Consider the following 20,155-nt stretch of genomic DNA (forward strand, 5'->3'; position numbering starts at 1 on the left):
TTAATAAAACCAAGAGCTGGTTCTTTGAAACGATAAACAAAATTGACAAACCTTTAGCTAGACTCACCAAGAAAAAAAGAGAGAAGGCACAAATAAGTAAAATCAGAAATGAAAGAGGAGAAATTACAACAGACACTTCGGAAATACAAAAGATTATAAGAGAATACTATGAAAAGCTATATGCCAACCAATTCGACAATCGGGAAGAAATGGATAAATTCTTAGAATCACACAACCTTCCAAAAGTGGATCAAGAAGAAGTAGAGAATTTGAATAGACCAATCACCAGTAAGGAGATCGAAACAGTAATCACAAACCTCCCTAAAAGTCCAGGACCAGACGGCTTCCCTGGTGAATTCTACCAAACATTCAAAGAAGACTTAATACCTATCCTTCTCAAACTCTTCCAAAAAATTGAGGAGAGGGGGAAGCTCCCTAACTCATTCTATGAAGCCGACATTACCCTGATACCAAAACCAGACAAGGACAGCACAAAAAAAAGAAAACTACAGGCCAATATCACTGATGAACATCGACGCAAAAATCCTCAACAAAATACTAGCAAATCGCATACAACAATACGTTAAAAAGATTATACACCATGATCAAGTGGGATTTATTCCAGGGATGCAGGGATGGTTTAACATTCGCAAATCAATCAACTTGATACATCACATTAATAAAATGAAGAATAAAAATCTCATGATCATCTCAACAGAGCAGAGAAAGCATTTGACAAGATACAGCTTCCATTTATGATAAAAACTCTGAATAAAATGGGTATAGAAGGAAAGTACCTCAACATAATAAAGACTATACATGAGAAACCCACAGCTAATATCATCCTCAATGGTGAAAAACTGAAAGCTACCCCTCTAAGAACAGGAACCAGACAAGGATGCCCACTGTCACCACTCCTATTTAACATAGTACTGGAAGTCCTAGCCAGAGCAATCAGGCAAGAGAAAGAAATAAAAGGGATCCAAATTGGAAGGGAAGAAGTGAAACTTTCACTATTTGCAGATGACATGATTTTATATATAGAAAACCCTAAAGAATCCACCAGAAAACTTTTAGAAGTAATAAACGAATATGGTAAAGTTGCAGGATACAAAATCAACATACAAAAATCAGTTGCATTTCTATACACTAACAACGAAGCAGCAGAAAGAGAAATTAAGAATACCATCCCATTTACAATTGCAACAAAAAGAATAAAATACCTACGAATAAACTTGAAGAGGTGAAAGAGCTGTACACAGAAAACTATAAAACATTGCTGAAAGAAATTGAAGACACAAAGAAATGGAAAGATATTCCGTGCTCTTGGATTGGAAGAATTAACATAGTTAAGATGTCCATACTTCCTAAAGCCATCTATAGATTCAATGCAATCCCTATCAAAGTTCCAACAACATTTTTCACAGAAATAGAACAAAGAATCCTAAAATTTATTTGGAACAACAAAAGACCCTGAATAAGTAAAGGAATCCTAAGAAAAAAGAGCAAAGCTGGAGGTATCACACTCCCTGATTTCAAAATATACTACAAAGCTATAGTAACCAAAACAGCATGGTACTGGCACAAAAACAGACACACAGATCGATGGAATAGAATCGAAAGCCCAGAAATAAACCCACACATCTATGGACAGCTAATCTTCGACAAAGGAGCCAAGAACATACAATGGAGAAAAGAAAGTCTCTTCAACAAATGGTGTTGGGAAAACTGGACGGCCACATACAAAAAAATGAAAGCAGACCCTTACCTTACACCATATACAAAAATTAACTCCAAATGGATTAAAGACTTGAATGTAAGATGTGAAACTATAAAACTTCTAGAAGAAAACATAGGCAGTACACTCTTCGACATCGGTCTTAGCAACATATTTTCAAGCACCATGTCTGACCGGGCAAGAGAAACAATAGAAAAAATAAATAAATGGGACTATATCAAGCTAAAAAGCTTCTGCAGAGCAAAGGAAACCATCAACAAAACGAAAAGACAACCTAACAATTGGGAGAAGATATTTGCAAACCATACATCTGATAAGGGCTTAATCTCCAAAATATACAAAGAACTGATGCATCTCAACAACAAAAAAACTAACAACCCAATTAAAAAATGGGCAAAAGACCTGAACAGACATGTCTCCAAAGAACATATACAGATGGCCAACAGACACATGAAAAGATGTTCAAAATCATTAACTACGAGGGAAATGCAAATCAAAACTACAATGAGATATCACCTCACACCCGTCAGAATGGCTATAATTAACAAGACAGGAAACAACATGTGTTGGAGAGGATGTGGAGAGAAGAGAACTCATACACTGCTGGTGGGAGTGCAAACTGGTGCAGCCACTATGGAAAACAGTATGGAGATTCCTCAAAAAATCAAGGATAGAACTACCATATGATCCAGCTGTTCCACTGCTGGGTATTTATCCAAAGAACTTGAAAACATCAATGCATAAAGATACATGCACCCCTGTGTTCATTGCAGCGTTATTCACAATAGCCAAGACTTGGAAGCAACCTAAGTGCCCATCAAGGGACGAATGGATAAAGAAGATGTGGTATATATACACAATGGAATACTACTCAGCCATAAGAAACGATGAAATCCAGTCATTTGTGACAACATGGATGGACATTGAGGGTATAATGCAAAGTGAAATAAGTCAGAGGGAGAAGGTCAAATACCGTATGATTTCCTTCATTAAGTAGTAGATAATAACAACAACAAACAAACACATAGAGACAGAGATTGGATTGGTGGTTACCAGAGGGGAAGGGGGGAGGGGGAAGGGCGAAAGGGATAACTCGGCACATGTGTGTGGTGATGGGTTGTAATTAGTATTTTGGTGGTGAACATGATGTAATCTATGCAGAAATAGAAGTATAATGATGTACACCTGAAATTTTTAATGTTATAAACCAATGTTACTGCAATAAAAAAAAAATTGAAAAAAAAAAAAAAGGATAAAAATACATAAAACAAATGTTACCTTTACCATTCCCCGGATCATTGTGCAGTAGGAATGTGCATTTTTCTCGGGCATCAGAGCGAAGATTCTCTCAGCATTGTTTTTTGCTCTGCACAAAAAGAGTAAATGTGAACCAGGGGAAACAGAAAAAAAACAGTAATAGCTACCAGAATTTACTGAGGGTTTACAATGTTCTAGGCACTATGCTAAACACTTTATGCACATAATTTCAAATAATTCTTGCCACCCAGAGAGAGATATGGTTATCACCACTTAGAAAATGGGAAAAACGGAGGCTCGAAGACCTTAAGTTGTCCAAGGCTTTGCAGCTAAGTGGCAGAACCAGGACTGAAAAGGAAAGTTTCATGAAAAAGTAATATATACTCAAGGTATTAAACAAAAAGCAAACGGTACAACAGGGTGAAATTTCCCCATCCTCCTTCAATCAGATACTATTCCCCAGAGGGAACTACAGACAAGTGGCGTCTCCTGAATCCCTTCTGTCATATTCTAACGTATCTATTTTCCCTCTTTCTTAAAAACAAAAACAACAAAGGTACCATGTTATATAAACTATGCTGCACCTTGATTCTCTCTCTTACCAATAGGTCTCAAAAATCAGACAAAACCAGGATTTGAACCAGGATGATACCCCAAAGTCCACGCTCTTAACTACTTCGTGAAATTATTAAATCTATTGAAGAAATTTAATTTTTGATTCTATTCATTTTATCACTTTGAAAAAGACTTTAGATATCAGTGGTAGTTTCCTTCTCCAGATATCCATGTTAAATACCTTTCTTTTATTTAGACGCTTCTACTCAGTTAATTTAAATTCTCAAATGTTAGTTAAATATTATTCACCTTTTGTTCAGAAATGCTGAATACTTCTGCTTGCTGGCCAGCAGTCATAATTTAGAGCTACATTCTAGTATATGTGTATTCTTATGTAATCCAGAATATCCAATCTTTCAGAATTAGAGATATACACTGCAAGGACTACCTGATGAAACTACCAAAGGAACCACAGCATGTGAAGGTTACACGGAGTTAAATGGAAAAAAAATCAAGTGTCAACCTTGTGCTGCTGGTTGGAGGCAAAGATCTTATGAAAAAAGGTCCAAACACATATGAATACCAACTGTGACATTTATATGGCATAATGAAAACAAACTGTATTTTAGAAAATTACAGGATCATATCTTCAGGGGGTTACGGGGAACATTACATGCACTGTAAGAAACCATAATACAAGGTTCTAATTACATATAACATACCTCCAAGTAACACCAAACTGAGGACCAGCCTTCTTCTTAGATTTCTCATTGTTTTCCTCTGTGGCCTCTTCCTGAAATGAACCATCAACAGAAATAAAGTAAAATATGACAAAGGAATGCATTCTCCTACTTAGATCCCTCAAAATCAGAATATCAAAGGAAACAGAATCCAGAAGAAGGTAAAGAGGAAACCCAGTAAATATTTATTAAGAAATGCTAATTTCTTAAGCATAAATCAGTTCATTTACTGATGAAAAGTAAAGTTGGCCCTTAAAGCAACAACTGACAGCCTGGAGACAGATAAAGCCAGGGCTCTCTATGGCCCGGCCCAGAGAAACTGGAAATCCAACCCATACAGCCTGTTTCCTCAGAGGCTATGTCTGCCTTGATCCATACAGAGATACCGTTTATTATCAGGGTGAAAGCAAGAGAAAACAAAATATCTGGGTACAGCATACATAGTTAATGTCTAACACTGACCCAACACAAGCTAAGATTTTGTTTTAAAGACTACATCTTGTCCTTTATTTATAAAGCAAGCTCTGGGGTGACGCTGATGTAGAGCGAGATTGGCTTGGGTGGCATCCCACAGGACAGTGCTGGCTCTGTAGCTGGGGCTGCAGGGGCAGACGGCCAGCCAGGCCAGGGAATCTAGGAGAGGATAATCTGGAAGACAGGGTGTGACCGCCACCCAGTGCCTTTGCACTATAAAAGACTTAGTTACTCTGTGTATAAATAATCCACGTTTAACGGAAAAAAATTAGAAAAGACATAAACTGGAAGAAAAACACCCACAATTTCATCACTCAGAGAGAAACACTTAATTTTTAATATAGCTTTTTCCTTACACATATGAAAATTTTTTTTTACAAAAATGGAAGATGTATTGTTTAGCCTATTTTCCCACTTATCAAGAATGAGAATCTTTCCACACCCAAACAGAGCTACACTAGTACTCCTAGCCACCACACAACACTATCACCATAATCTAATCACCCCACTATTAGACATCTAATTTGTTTTCAACATTTTGCAATTGTAGGTATGAATATCATTTTACGAAAAATGTCATACATACATCTTTGTTCACTTGATCCAAAAGTTTCCTTGGGATCTATTTCTAGAAATAAAACTCTTGGGTTGAGAGATAGGCTACAACTCAGTATCAACAGGCCAGCCCTTGGCACAATACTGTTCTACAGCTCCAGTAGAGTGTGCTCACTCCTCTCTGCCTACCTATGTATGAAGTTTTGAGGGAGCTGGGGGCAGAAGGTCTTTCCCTGTCTATTATACATCATACTGTGACTGTAAGTAACAACAACAGAGGAGCCTGCCCAAACATTTCTGGTCAAAGCTTTGCCTGTATGTGGCAGGCAAGGCCAAAATATTTTTAAGAAGGGAACTAATGTTAAAATAATTGTTTAAATCCTTCTCTTGCTCTGCACCACTTTTTATCAAAGCTACTGTACGATATCACATCTCAGAACAAATCTCTACTATCCTTACTCATGGCACATGAACTTGCCTTACTTTGAGAAAGTATCACTATCAAAAGAAACTTTAAAAATCACTGCCAAAAGCCATTACCAACTCTTCTGATCGTTCACGTTGCTGAAAATGATAATCAGCTGAGGGCTCTTGGTCACCATAGTAACACAATAAATCTAAGAGACTATTAGTTGTTTCCAGAGATACAGTGGTTCCTGTGGGCAGGAGGGAAAAAAAGGGAAAGCAACCTTGAAACATCAAAGAATCAAACCCCATTAGAATAAACATTAGATTAAAATTCTTCACCTTTTCTATGAGCTGTGGCTTTCTTGGTTACATATTTACTGTCACCCATCACTTTAGCAATGGATGAGTATGCACGCCACCAACTTAAACACCTGCAGTTATGCAGACATGGACACAATCCTTACCAACTATATTGTCTGACATAAAAGATTAAACTACAAGACAAAGTTTGACCTTGTGCTCGCAATAATATTTTATGTACTCGTATCCCCAGAGAAAACTATCTCATGGTGTTAACTAACATCTCCAAACCGAACATTCCGCAAATTATTGCCACTTAGTTCCCCTGGCCCAGTTCCATTTTTAAAAATGCAAGCAAAACCATTCCACTTGGATCCAGGCCCTCACTGAAATACTTGCCTAGAAACACCAGCGTAACATCTAATTATAGTAGCCTTTTAAAAACTGTTGCTTAAAACATTATGCTCCCATCTTGACACTTATTTAGAGGGAGAAACGGGAACAGAAAGAAGTATGAGACACAATTCAGTGTTCTAAGGTAACTGCATTTTTCTAAAGAAAATATACTGATAATAAAAATGCCCAGCAGGAAATTTAAAAGCCCATTAAAGAAGGCATGGCAGAGAGGAGAGGACACAGGCGATGGAGTGTAATCTGATTGGGTCCCAGAGCTGTGTGACCCCTGAAAAATTACTTAATAGTTTTCCTTTATAAAATGACTATATTAGGGGCTTGATAATAAAATTTGCTATGATCTCTCCCCTGGAGTGATGGCTCATTCTGTTACTCTGAGCTATGGGTCTGACACACTGTCTTTAGAAATGTTTACTCAATGTCTGCATGCGCCTACACCACACAGTGTGTAAAACAGAGGAAGACAAGTCTTAGCACCAAGAACTTTAATGAAAACTTATACCAGACGTTTATCATATTGAAGCAGAGGAAAAAGCCTCCCTAAATTACAATCTGTGCTAGCAATTCATTTGTACATCCAATGCTGTAGTAGGCTACGTACCAAAATTCTCTCATCAAAACCAGCTTTCTGCAAATGTTTCTGGTGTTTAAGACTGTACTGAGTGATTCAGTTCAGTTTTGATCTCTTGTATGTTTGGTTGATTTTTATCCTAAAACACAGAACAGCACTCCGGATTCCATAAACTTAAATAATGCCACTGTCTTCCATGTTACTATAGGTACATTCTCATGGTAGCTTAAAGGCCATGCAATCTAGATCTATACCCTGGAGGTTCAGCCAGGGCAAACCCAGAGAGCCACAGGATTCTAGAGACAGAAGCTCTGAGGAATTAAGTGCCTTTTTCAAGGCCATAGAGCTAATTAGTGCCAGAACTAGAACCAGTATCCAAGCCTCTGATCCCACAGCTTAGCGCTCTTTCCTTTTTAAATATTTCTTCTTGTCTGTTTTATGCCTTCCAAACATACTTCAGAGTACAGGAAATCTGAATACAGTATGTACACACCTAACGTTAAAAATGGAAGCTAAGGAAGAATGGTATAGTTCTCTACCTGTGACACAGCACAAGAAGACAATACACTAACAAAGCTGCAACTCTATCACACCTATAATTTTAAAATGGAGCTAAAGTAGAACTTGAAATATTATTTATTAAGCTCTTAAAAATATAAACACGGCCATCAAGCAGAGTAAGTGCAGTAATGCCTGTAACTTTTACTCACAACTGTCGGGATCATCTAACTGGGGCCCACTTGCAAGTCCCCGTTCCTAAGGGTGCTTTAAATGATGAACTTAGTCACCTGCTTGCAAGAGTTGATCAAACATGTCCACCGAAGCTTTGACTTTTCTGAGCTTAATTCGTTCCTTCAGGGCAGCTTCGCTTATATCTTCAATCTGAGCTTCAAAGTACTCAGGCATTAAACACTAGGGAAATCAAGATGGCTCAAGTTACCACAAACAGGTAAAGGCGAAATGACAACCGAGCAGGACAAAACTTTTATCACCAACAAACCAAAAAAAAACCTGCACTGTTCCAATTCACGTTTCATGCACCAGATACTTTTTACCATTTTAACAAGAATGTCTTTGTAGGGAATGTAACTTAAAAAATATATATCAAAAAACCTCTCCAGTCTCCAAAACAAGATTATTTAGCTATCTCCTAGCTTGGAGAGAATTTAAAAGCACCCAAACACAGAATCCTATTTCCAACTAACTTTCCCAACTTCTAGTTGAAGTTACTATATTTTCCCCTGATAAGACCATCCTTTCTCCTTTCCTCCCAATCTTGGTTATAAGTGTCCGAGTACACTGGTTTCCAAAGGCAGAAACCTTTCATCTTTGATGCTTCTTTCTCTAAACATTTAGTATCACCAAGGTGTGCTGATTTTAGCTCACTCACTCCTTAATTCATATACTTATTGAACACCTACTACTTGACACCAGGCACGAAGCTAGGCACTGGGGATGTAGAGATGAAAGTCATTCTCTACCTTCAAGGTGCTCACAATCTAATAAGGAAAATAAGGAAATAATAATTACGATACAGTGTGAACGGTAAATGACAAGAGATCTCAGGGATGTGAGAGTGCTGCTGCCATGGAGGCAGGGGACTCACGGAAGGCTTCAAGCAAAAGTGAGCTAAGCACAGAAGAGTCATTGTTAGTCAAAGATATACAGGGGAAAGGGTGGGCCAACAAATGATCATTCCATTGCTGCCACTGGTTTAGTTCAGGATATCAATATTTTCACCTAAACAACTGCACTGGCTTCCTAATTTGTCACTAGAAGTTGCTGCTTGAGAAGCAGGAGGGTGGGGTTTGGGTGTGTATGTTTTGGGAAGGAGGGTGATGTGAGAGGAAGTAATTTTGGACATGGCAAGTCTGAGGTTACCATTTCAATTAATGAACTCAGGAGGGCAGAGGCACATCTATTTTGTTCACCACAGTATTGACAGCACTAAGCACAATGCCCCACCATACAGCAGGCACTGCACAAACCCTCCTCATGACTATGAAACAGAGAGGCAGTTGGAAATACAACTTGGAGTTCAAAGGAAAAGGTGAAAGATTTATACAATCCGAAGAAAACCAGAGCCCGAGAGTTCAAAGTAGAGGGATCTAGGCCAGATATACAAGAATGCCAAACGGAGTGTAACGGTTGTTGAAGCAGGAGTGTAGACAGGAAAAAAGAGAAAACAACTGAGCATGGAAACCTAAGAAAGACATCAACACTTGAGGAATTGAGAGAAAAGCTACTGAAAAGGAACAGTCAGAGGTAAAGATCTAAGAGTTTGCTTTCACAGAAGCCAAATGGGGGGGAAATAAGATGAGGAGCAAATACATATAGGGGTTAAAAAAACAAACAGAAGGTTAGTATTGTGAGCAAAGATAACTATGTACATTAAACGACTTTTAACCCAAATACTGAGGGCATTCAAATGACTACTCAAATATTAGCCATGAAAGCTTGGTATAGTTTGTATTTATACATAGTACTATCTAAAAATCACAATTACCTTTCCTTACCGGTATATGTGGTTCAGCTATGTCCTTCTGAAAATATTTGGGATGTGAATTAATAATAAACTTTGCTGCATTCTCCCCAGACTTCTTTGCCAATAAAAATGAACGCTATATAAAGAAGATTTATACATAAATTAGTATTTACATGTAATTTAGACTCCAGAGATAAGTTATACCCTCAGCAAGAATTATCATTCTCCTCCCTAAAAGAAAAAAAAAGAATGCAACAACACGTAGAAATCCAATTAGAAGTTAAATTCATAATATTATACATCCACCTCTGCTACTAAGTGTGACATAATTTCAGGTCACATCTTATATACAGCTTGAGGTACATAAAAACAATGCATTTAAACTGAGTGGACTGCTCCAGTGTGCAAGTGCCCTAAGTATTAAAAACCAAAACCTTTTTATAGCCTATCTCTAAAACGTTTTAATAAAAGTAATAAAGGATTCACAAAGTCTACCAATGTATCTATCAGCATCTGTAAACTTTTCAAAGGTTTTTACAACTAAGCTAAATTATATATGCATTCTTGTACCCAAACCAGCCAGAAAAAACACAATACTAGTATTGTTACATGAAAATACTCACCGATTCCACAGAAGATGTTGGTATGAGGTAAGGATCATCTTGAAATGCATACGGAGCAGCTGTGGTATCCTGTAAATACACAGAAGTCTCTTTAGCTAGATTTTTATTAAGAGGACCTTGTGAGTTTTGGTGATGACCAAAAACTCTGTAAAATAAGTTTTAATTATCTATGTAACACATATGCAGAAATATGTACGTATGTTTGTGTGTATGTGTGTGCATGTGTGTGTGTGCCGAGACAGACGGACACTAATACCTACACTGTACTCTCGGCTCTATAAGACTTGGTTTTAATGATAGTGCTGATCTTCTGCACCACCCTTACTACATACCTGTTTAGGGCTCTAGCTTGGTGACATGCTGGACTTCTTTTAGCTTAATAGACTTATTCTTCCTCTTTGTCTCCCGATTTTCCTCCCTCAATGACTTCCAAGTCCTTTATGGTCTCTGAGAAACAACTCTACTCTGGTCCTGTAGCTCAGATGCCTCAAACCAAATTTATCCCCAAACCGAAGTTCCCTGATAGCTACCCTGTCTCCTATCTTCCCTATCACAGTGAATGGTACTGACCACTCTGCAGTCCAACCCAAAGATCCTCCCCATTACTTCCATTTAACTAATCTGTCATCAGGTCCAGCCAACACTAGCTCCTTAGCATCCCCTACCTACTCCACTGTCCCTTATCCCAGTTGACACTGCCTTAGTTAGTGCTCTCCTTATTCATTCATGCAATATTGAATGAGCACCTCATATGCACCAAGCATTATTCTAGCTACCACGGAGACAACAAAATCCCACCCCTAGCTTACGATCTGGTAGGGAAAAAAAACTCCAGAAAACAAACAAAATAATGAAATATAAAGTAAATTAAAAGGAGATAACTGCTATGCAGAAAAATGAAATAGAGACAGGATAAGGGAATAAAATACCAGAAAAAGATATATACAATTCTAAATGGCGCGGTCAGGGAAGCCCTCAATGAAAAGCTGATGTATAATTAAAGACTTAAAGAGCTGAGGGAGCAAGTTATATGGCTATCTCATAGAAAACTATTCCAGACAGAAGGAAGAGCAAACATCAAAGCCCTGAGACAGATGCGAGCCTGCTGAGAAACTGAGAATCAGCTTGGAGGCCAGTGCGGCTAGAGCAGAGTGAGCAAGGAAGACAGGAGGAGGTGTGGTCAGAGAAGTAATAGGGGGGATCACACAGGGCCTTAGAGGCCCAAGGATGGACTTCAGTTTTTATTCCAATTATGACAAATGAGAAGCAGTCTTGAATTTTGAGCAGAAGAGCGACGTGATCCAACATTTTAGCAGGGTCACTACAGTTGCTTACTTGAGAACAGTCTGTAGGGGGCTGAAGAAGTAGAGGGGACAAAGACTACTGTGATTAATCAAGGACAGTAAGAGACGATGGTGGTTTAGGTAACCAAGGTGATCATGGTGACGATGACAAGTGTTCAGACTCTGGATATTGCGAAGAAAAGAGTTACCAGGACTGAAACTGCTATCCTTACAAAGGCCTGTTTGCAAGTTTGGCCCTTGGCTGGCATCTGGGAACTTGGATTTCGGGAGGGTTCCCACCATTCCCAGTACTGATAAGAATGGTTCATTGTGCCTAAACTGTTTGTACAATGTGGTTTACCCTGAATATCTGCTTTCCTGCTGGGAGTCTGGAATTTTGGTATGTCCCAGGCAGAGGGGGCCTACGTAACCAGACTCCAAGAAAAACTCGGGGCACTGAGTCTCTAATGAGCTTTCCCCGCAGACATTTCACACTTGTTGTCACAACTCTGCTGGCGGAATTAAGTGTGTCCTGTGTGACTGCACTGGGAAGAGACTCCTGGAAGCTGTCTCCTGGGTTCCTCCGGACTCTGCCCCATGTGCCTCTTCCCTTTGCTGATATTGCTTTGTGTCCTTCCGCTGTAATAAACCATAGCTGTAGGACTATATGCTGAGTCCTGAGTCCTCCTAGCGAATCACTGAACCTGGGAGTGGTCCTGGAGACCCCATGCACATGTATTTCAAGGGAAGAAAACAAAGAATTTATTAATGTGCAGCATGAGAGAAAGAGGAGTCAAAGAAGACTCCCAGGATTTTGGCCTGAGGAACTAGAAGGATAGCAAAGAAAGATGTGAGGAGGCCTGGAGAGAACAGGGTTTGGTTTTAGATGTGTTAAGATCTTTATCATACATTCAAGCGGAGAGGTTTCCCATTTCCACATTGCTGTCTTTTCCAAAATGTCTTATTATGTCACACTACTGCTTAAAATTCTTTATGGATAAGAATCAGAAGTCCCTAGCATAGCATTCATGATCTTGCCCCATTTCTTATTACTCTACCCCTCAATTCCTTGATTCCCACCATACAAAATACTCATTCTATACCTGTGCGCCTCTGCTAGGAATGCTCCTTCCCCCGAGAATTTCCTTGTTTCTCACCTTCCACGCATCAATCCAACTATAAGCTCTTCTGGTAGTCCCTTCTCAGTTTAGGGTATGTACCCTCTTCTCAGTGCTCCTTCAGTCTCCCTCTCTAGGAACTATGAAAAAACTGCATCTTTATTCTACATCCAGCACAGTGCCTGCTAAGCATCCTAAGTGTAGAATATGTGGTTACTGAAGGAATAAATGACACTCCTTTGGATGTTAAGGACCCAAACCCAGACAAGTCAGACAACTGTACACACAATTCTACAACTTCTCTGACTTGAAGGCAGCCCTGGGCCATTCTCACTGAAAAACTGAGAACAATCACAGAGGCCCATTTCTCTAGTTCACATTTCAGGTGACTATTTATGGATAAGAGAGCTGCCAAAAATCTCAACATCTTGCTGGTGCAGAGATGCATTATTTTAAAACTTTTCCTCAGAAACTGCTAGGATATGTAAGTAATATTTGGCCCAACATCCCTGAAGTTTAACAGCTACAATAGAAAAATAATTCTGGAAATCCATGGTAACGGCCTCCAAGAAGATCAGTATTCACATAGATACTGTGGCAAAAAAAACCACTTAATTATTTTAGACATTTTCCCCACAGCTGAAAATAAAGGTATAGTATAGTTTCCAGCTAATGAAAAATACAATCAATCAGAAAGTTCCATTTCTGAGGCATTAATCAAGGTTTCAGTTTATCTATCAGGCTACAAATTCTATTCTTGAACTGTCAACAGAACAAATTCTTGACAAATAAATCACTAAAACAGTTGTAGTAATAAAATAGCTACTAGCATTTACTGAGCATTTCCTTTGTGCTAGGCACTGTCCTAAACTCTTTCATATGTACGAACATTTAATTCTCACCAAAACCTTGAGGTTTGGTGCTATAATTAATCCCCATTTTATACACAAGGGAACAGAAGCATCAAGAGAAAAAGCAACTTTGTGATAAAGGTCACAAAGCTAGTTGCTCGGCTATGAAACAAAACATTTGGCTCAAGGACCCACATTCTTAATCACTGCATTATTTCCAGCAAGGTAGGTACACTACTTCTCAAAGCTAGTCTATGGATCACTTGCATTATAGTATCACACCCAAACCATTCCCCAGGAACACACATTTCAACAAGATCTTCAGGGATTAAGGTTAAAGATCACTGGTATAGTCTAAAAACACTGAATTTGGAGACAAAAGATATGGAACTACACTTTAACATCCTAACCAGCCCCAAGCCAGTTACTTTAAAAGCTTTAGTTTCTTCATTTGTCACATGCAGGGACTAGATTAGATAATTTCCAAGAAACCTTCTAGAACCACAACAGTTTAATCATGAATGATGAAGAGGTATGAACATTAAACGTATTATTAGCTGAGTTAGATATAAAAGTCTAAAATTCCTACTTACCCTGTTTACTGTGGATGCGAGTGCCTGAAGAACGGCCACTTTATCCCTAAGAATGAGAATCACAAGTTAACCCTCATGAGGGCTTTTCACATCCACAAAGCGAACGCTCTGAAGGGACTGGCCAATAAAAAAGTCCAAGTCTCAACTAAAGCCGGTTCTTCTCTCTCAAGATCACCAGAATAATAACAAATTAGAAAAGGAGAAACCTGTCTAGTTCTTTCGCCTAAAGGTGGTTAGCATGTGTTGCCTACCCTCTCTGGCCTGGTCCCTAACACTATCACCCAGAGCTAGCAATTTTCACCCTCATCTCATAAAACTGTATCTATCCTGAATCTTACGTCCTCCTGTCCATTTTCCTATCCATTCTTACCGCAGCTTTCTGGACCACTCTTGCCTTTATTATCTAAATTGGTAGCTTTTAATTCAGCTATATATGAAGAATAAACCACTGCACTCTGGACTTACTGAATCAGAACCTCCAAGTTCTAGGCAGGACTGTTACATGTATTCTTACTAAATTCCCAGATGATTCTGACACCTTCCTGGTTTAGAATCTCTCAACTATATAACCTTCCTAAGAATTTCAGGCCAGCTGTCCACTGTGCCTATAGATAGAGACCTTCACTGAACTACTGGAAAAAGGGGGTTTCCTTGGAATAACTGACAAACAGGATAATTTGGTTTCAAATATATTTTTTACTCCTGTGCAGATTTTATATGTTTTCACCAAAAGGGAAATAAGTAAATTTAATAAACCAGAAGTATTTTTCTAAACAAAGTTTAACATAATATTCATAAGAATATAAGTCATCTGAAAAAGACAAAAGAACATACAGGAAATTCTGTATTATATCAAGACTGAGTAATTCCCTGATGTATATAATATCCACTGGATTTTCTGTCATTTTTTAAAGTCACATTTATGTAATTTCAGGAAGAGAGACAAAGAAATTCATCTCAGCATTCCCTAACTAAACCTTATATTAACATATTTAAGTCTTATCAAGTGAGCACATCTTCATAACAAACTGAACAAATGCCAGTGAAAAAACTATGACAAACTACTCACTAGTTCTCTTCTCTTAAAGGGTTATTTTTAAAAGCAATCTTAACGAATACATTATTTTTTAAGGCTAAATTAGAACATTACAGGTTATGCTAAAGTGTCTGGTGTCATCTTGTGACCCTCTCCTACTTCACTGTGAGTCTGGTGTTTATATTTCCACAACTTTTTTTTGTGTGTGTGTGAAGAAGACCAGCCCTGAGCTAAGATCCGTGCCCATCTTCCTCCACTTTATATGGGGACGCCACCACAGCATGGCTTGACAAGGGGTGCGTCAGTGCGTGCCCGGGATCCGAACCTGTGAACCCCGGGCCACTGCAGTGGAGCGCACGCACTTGAACTGCTGCGCCACCGGGCTGGCCCCTCCATAACTTTTTAAGGTACTTTCACATACACATACCGCCATAAAAAACATATACTGTCATTCTGTATATGTGCTTATGTAAGTTTGTATTACCCATGTTACTACATATAAATCTAATTAATTCCTTTAAATGTTTTCTTGCATCATAACCATTTTTTACTATCCACTCATTTATCTATGGGCATTTAGGCTGTTTCAACTTGTTATTATTCCCAAGTTATAAAGAACGTTCTTATCCACGTCTCTTTAGGTATATATGCAAACGTTACTCCAGAACGGCTAACCAGTAAGGTATGCATGTTTTAAACCGTGATTCTACCAAATCTCCCTCCAAACTGTTGTTCCAATTGACTGCCCTATCAACAAATTTATTTGGGCACCCATTTCTCCACATCCTCTCCTTCCCAATCTGGTAAGTTTTAATATCCATTTCTTTTATGAGCCCAGTTATCTATGTTTTGATTATAATTGAGTTCCCTGCCCTCCCTGAAGTAACCACACAATTCAGATTAACCTGTTCAGAACACTGCCTTTATCACATTACATGCATATATGAAAACTCACAATGAATCTCTACCATTTGTTCAAGTCTTCTATGGCACCTGAATGATCTGGGAAATCACAGCCTTAAAAGATGCTTCATTTCTAACATAAGGCAACAGGAACTTGTAGTCCTTATGGCTTCTTCCAGGTCTAAAAACATAAATTCCTGAGCCTGGAAATCATCACTTTTTCTGTAAAGAGACAGATAAATATTTTAGGCTTTACGGGCCATAGGGACTCTGTTGCAACTACTCAGTTCTGTCGGTGTAGTATAAAAGCAGCCACAGACAATATGTTAACAAATGAGTGAGGCTGTGTTCCAAAAAAATTTTAGTTGACACTGAAATTTGAATTTCATATAACTTTCACGTGTCATAAAATAAGTCTTCTTTTGGCTTTTTTCAGCTATAAAAAATTTAAAAACCATTCCTTGCTCATGGGCTATAAATAAATAGGTCTCAGTATGCTGACCAACATCCTTTATCAACTACTTTATTTCTCTTATTCTCACAGACCATTTTCCATAGGCCAGCCTGCTTGGTCTCCCCCTACCACCAGATATATCATGACCACGTCCCACTCTACCTTACTGTTCTCTGTATCTGTGGGTCTCATACTTTAGGGTTCACAAGAATTTCCTACAGGAATATGCATTTTAAACAAAACTCCCATGTGATTCTGATGCCAATAAAATCACCTTACGCATTGAAGGTACCAGTAAATTCCCACGTTTTCAATAAAACTCAACTTAATCAGTGTAATGCAACAGCTCTTGATTACATCACATCCTGTGTTGCCTCTAGTCAAGTGTATAAGATTATGTACACACACAGTATAAGGTATAAAGTATAAAATATGCACACGACTCAACTAGATCTTAAGCCATCTAAGCACACCCTCCAAATGCTCCCTCTTCTGTATTCCCTCTAGTACCTTCCTCGAAGACAGAGGCATAATGGGTTGGTAAACTGCTTTGGACTTGAATGCCATTCAAAAAATGCCTCATTCATGGATATGTATATTCTTACTCTTATCTTGGTTCTGATTCTCTGTTAGGCCAGGGAAGACAGAAATAAACCTGACTATATCCATATAATAAAATACTATGCAGTCACTGAAAATTAAAAGTAGAGTGTAGAGCTATACATCTAACAAATCAATTCTATTAAACTAAATGTGTATGTATAATTTATATAAAAAATGTTATTCCCCAGAACTTTAAGATAATAACTATCACCTGTTGAGATCTGACTATGCAGCAGGCACCGTTCAAATGCTCATTTAACCTTTAGAGGTACCATCATTATCCACGTTTTACTACAGCACAGACAAAGTAACTTCCCTGAGTAGTGTTAGTGCTGGTAATTTTGTTTCCTCTTTGCATGTTCAATTTAGCTCACCCTGCTTTTGGCAATAACCATTAATTACTTTTGTAATTTAAGAAAATTTTTCTCTTTTTTAAATCAACCTGAGTCTTCAGGTTATACTCAGAAAAGACCTGGCTGTTTGAGGGGCCTTTAAATGCATTCAATAATATCATCACTGAAAGAACTTTTGTGAAGAAGTTTTAGTTCTTACATATTCAACAAATGTTGAATACATAAAGCAATTTGTTCAAGGACCTATCTAGTGAGTTAAAAAACTAAATTTTGCAGTCCACACTATTTATTTTATTTTACCTCATTAAGACCATCAAGATAATACATTTATCTGGTCTCCCGACCATGTAAAAACTTCAAAAAAAAAAAGAAATTATTCTAATGATGATACTCATTATTAACCCTTATTACGTAACTATTAACCCAAACTTATTTCAGAAGATCTTTTAACTCTCCAGTAAATCTCATTCCCCATTCACTCATTCTCTCCATCTTCACCTTTTATGTTCTTTTAAATTCCCAAGCTTTTCTCCTCTCAGCTGTTCCCTCCCCCAAGAACGCTCTCCCACTGCTCTTCATATCACTGGCTCCTTACCTAACACTATTTCACTCGTAATAAGCGCTCAACTACTTACTGAATGAACATTGATTAAATACTCACCAAGTTTTCCTTTTCGGAATGACCACTTCTTCACTCCCTTAATGTGACAAATGAAACAAAATGAATCAGTTTCCCAATACCACTACTACAAAGAAATACAGTGTGTTAATATAAAAAATGGAATTATTTCAACGTATTTTTACATACCTGTTACATCAGCTCCTTCAACCTTTGGGAGGGCTACACTTCCAGAATAAAATCTGCAAAAAATGAAAGCCCTAAAGCTAATACTCTTTTTTTTGGGAGAAAGATCGGCCCTGAGCTAACATCTGCCAATCCTCCTCTTTTTTTCGCTGAGGAAGACGGGCCCTGAGCTAACATCCATGCCCATCTTCCTCCATAAAGCTAATACTCTTAATGAAGCTCCCACCTCACCTCCACCTATGTACATTTTGAGCCCAAATTTTCCAATTATCATGGATCAAACTACTGGATAGGGGCCGGCCCGGTGGCGCAAGCGGTTAAGTGCGCGCGCTCCGCTGTGGCGGCCCGGGGTTCGCTGGTTCGGATCCCGGGCGCGCACCGACGCACTGCTTGGTAAGCCATGCTGTGGCGGCGTCCCATATAAAGTGGAGGAAGATAGGCACCGATGTTAGCCCAGGGCCGTCTTCCTCAGCAAAAAAAGAGGAGGATTGGCGGATGTTAGCTCAGGGCTGATCTCCTCACAAATAAAAAAAAAAAAACTACTGGATAATTCATGTCAATGTCCACTGAGAAGTCATGGCCTCAACAGCAAGTTCATAATAGATACTACAAAATAGATACATGATATGGACACATTATGGTCAAAAATCTTTTAATCAGGCAATTTCATTAAATAAGATCAAGGTAAAACAGGAAAATTTTAAGAGCATTTGAACAATTGGAGCAGCTGATTTGAAATATAAGGGACTTTCAACTTTGGGAACCTAAAACACTGAGGTTAAGAAGGACAATTTAACGAGTTCTTGATGTTATGTGGATAGTGCCCTAATGACAATAAAAGACTATCCCACTTAATGCAATTATGACGAATTATGAAGCTAAGATCACCATGGCCTCTTATTCCACTACCTTCAACAATCAGGAATGTACCAAATACATCCATCCTAATTTAAACTTGGAACCACTGATATTACTTTTGTTCCAAAATATAAAATCACTGACCCATGACTGAGTTCTTAAATGTTCTGATCACACTAAAAGATACAGTCCACATACCACAGATAATATGCACCATTACCTTGCGTATTTCTTTCCTAAATGGCATTAGTACCATTCATAAAATTATCAAGATATGATTAGAAAAAAAATTACTTTCTCTACTGGTATTCTGGTCTCAGGCATCATTTTAAAACAATATTTCTATCAGGCGCCAACGCCAGAAAGGGATCAATTCTTTCAAATCACGCTGTTTCTTTTTCATGACATCAGAACACACAGACCACTTTTGTCTTGTGGGTGAATGGTGAGGGAAATGCTGCTGACAGGCAAAGGAAATGGGCAGAAAAATGTCAACACTGCGTACTACAGGGAAAAGAACTGGGATTGAACAGCAGTATTAAGGCTTCCAGAGTACCAGGCAGAGCATTTTTCTTTTTTGAGGCGAGCTGAGAGGAAATATTACATATAAAATGTACACTGTAAGTTACAAATCTTACTTACTCCTCACAGTTTTCCGGATAGTTATTACTAGGTCCAGTCTACAAATGAAGAAATTTGTCTACTATCAACAAGTAAGGAAATGGCAAACATCGAATCTAAAATGAGGTTTTTCTCAACTTTTTACTACAAATTAGTCTCTCATATTTCCACAACATCAGTTTGTACATAGTGAGAAAAATTAAATGATACGTTTCCAAGCTGTAACAATCACAGCAATCCAAAGGTGTGTTCAGATCTTTTAGACTTTGTTGTTTTATGAACACCTAAATAATCTCTCAGGGCAAACATCCCTACAACATACAACACACAGTGGCGCTCATAAAACGCCTTTAATTTGGGAAAATGTTATGAGTTCTCTCCGTTTTTCCCGGTTGGGTGAAAATGAGTAACGGCAAATAATTTTCTTCTTTAAAAATCTGGGGTGGAATTGCTAGTAGTCACATTAACTAGAATGCTGCCTCCACGAGAGCAGGTTTCTAGTCTCGCTGCCAGTTCTAAACTCCTGGGTACTCGAGCCAACCAATAACTATCTCCCC

General features: G+C 38.4%; 1 protein-coding gene across 4 annotated transcripts in view; it reads right to left on the reverse strand.

Moving 5' to 3' along the window:
* The window catches only part of PTCD3 (pentatricopeptide repeat domain 3), a 35,317-nt gene that overhangs the window by 14,859 nt on the left and 303 nt on the right, over nt 1-20,155 (reverse strand). For all 4 annotated transcript variants that reach the window (XM_058550767.1, XM_058550771.1, XM_058550769.1 and 1 more), the window contains exons 2-10: nt 18,123-18,175; nt 17,976-18,012; nt 13,966-14,011; nt 10,121-10,189; nt 9,529-9,633; nt 7,801-7,924; nt 5,860-5,975; nt 4,273-4,343; nt 3,017-3,104 (exon numbers count right to left, since the gene is read on the reverse strand). In XM_058550767.1, coding sequence (XP_058406750.1) covers nt 3,017-3,104; nt 4,273-4,343; nt 5,860-5,975; nt 7,801-7,924; nt 9,529-9,633; nt 10,121-10,189; nt 13,966-14,011; nt 17,976-18,012; nt 18,123-18,175 — 709 coding nt within the window. The remainder of the gene's footprint in view (nt 1-3,016; nt 3,105-4,272; nt 4,344-5,859; nt 5,976-7,800; nt 7,925-9,528; nt 9,634-10,120; nt 10,190-13,965; nt 14,012-17,975; nt 18,013-18,122; nt 18,176-20,155) is intronic.

The sequence above is a fragment of the Diceros bicornis genome, chromosome 12 (assembly GCF_020826845.1).
Source record: "Diceros bicornis minor isolate mBicDic1 chromosome 12, mDicBic1.mat.cur, whole genome shotgun sequence".
Taxonomy (NCBI): Eukaryota; Metazoa; Chordata; class Mammalia; order Perissodactyla; family Rhinocerotidae; genus Diceros; species Diceros bicornis.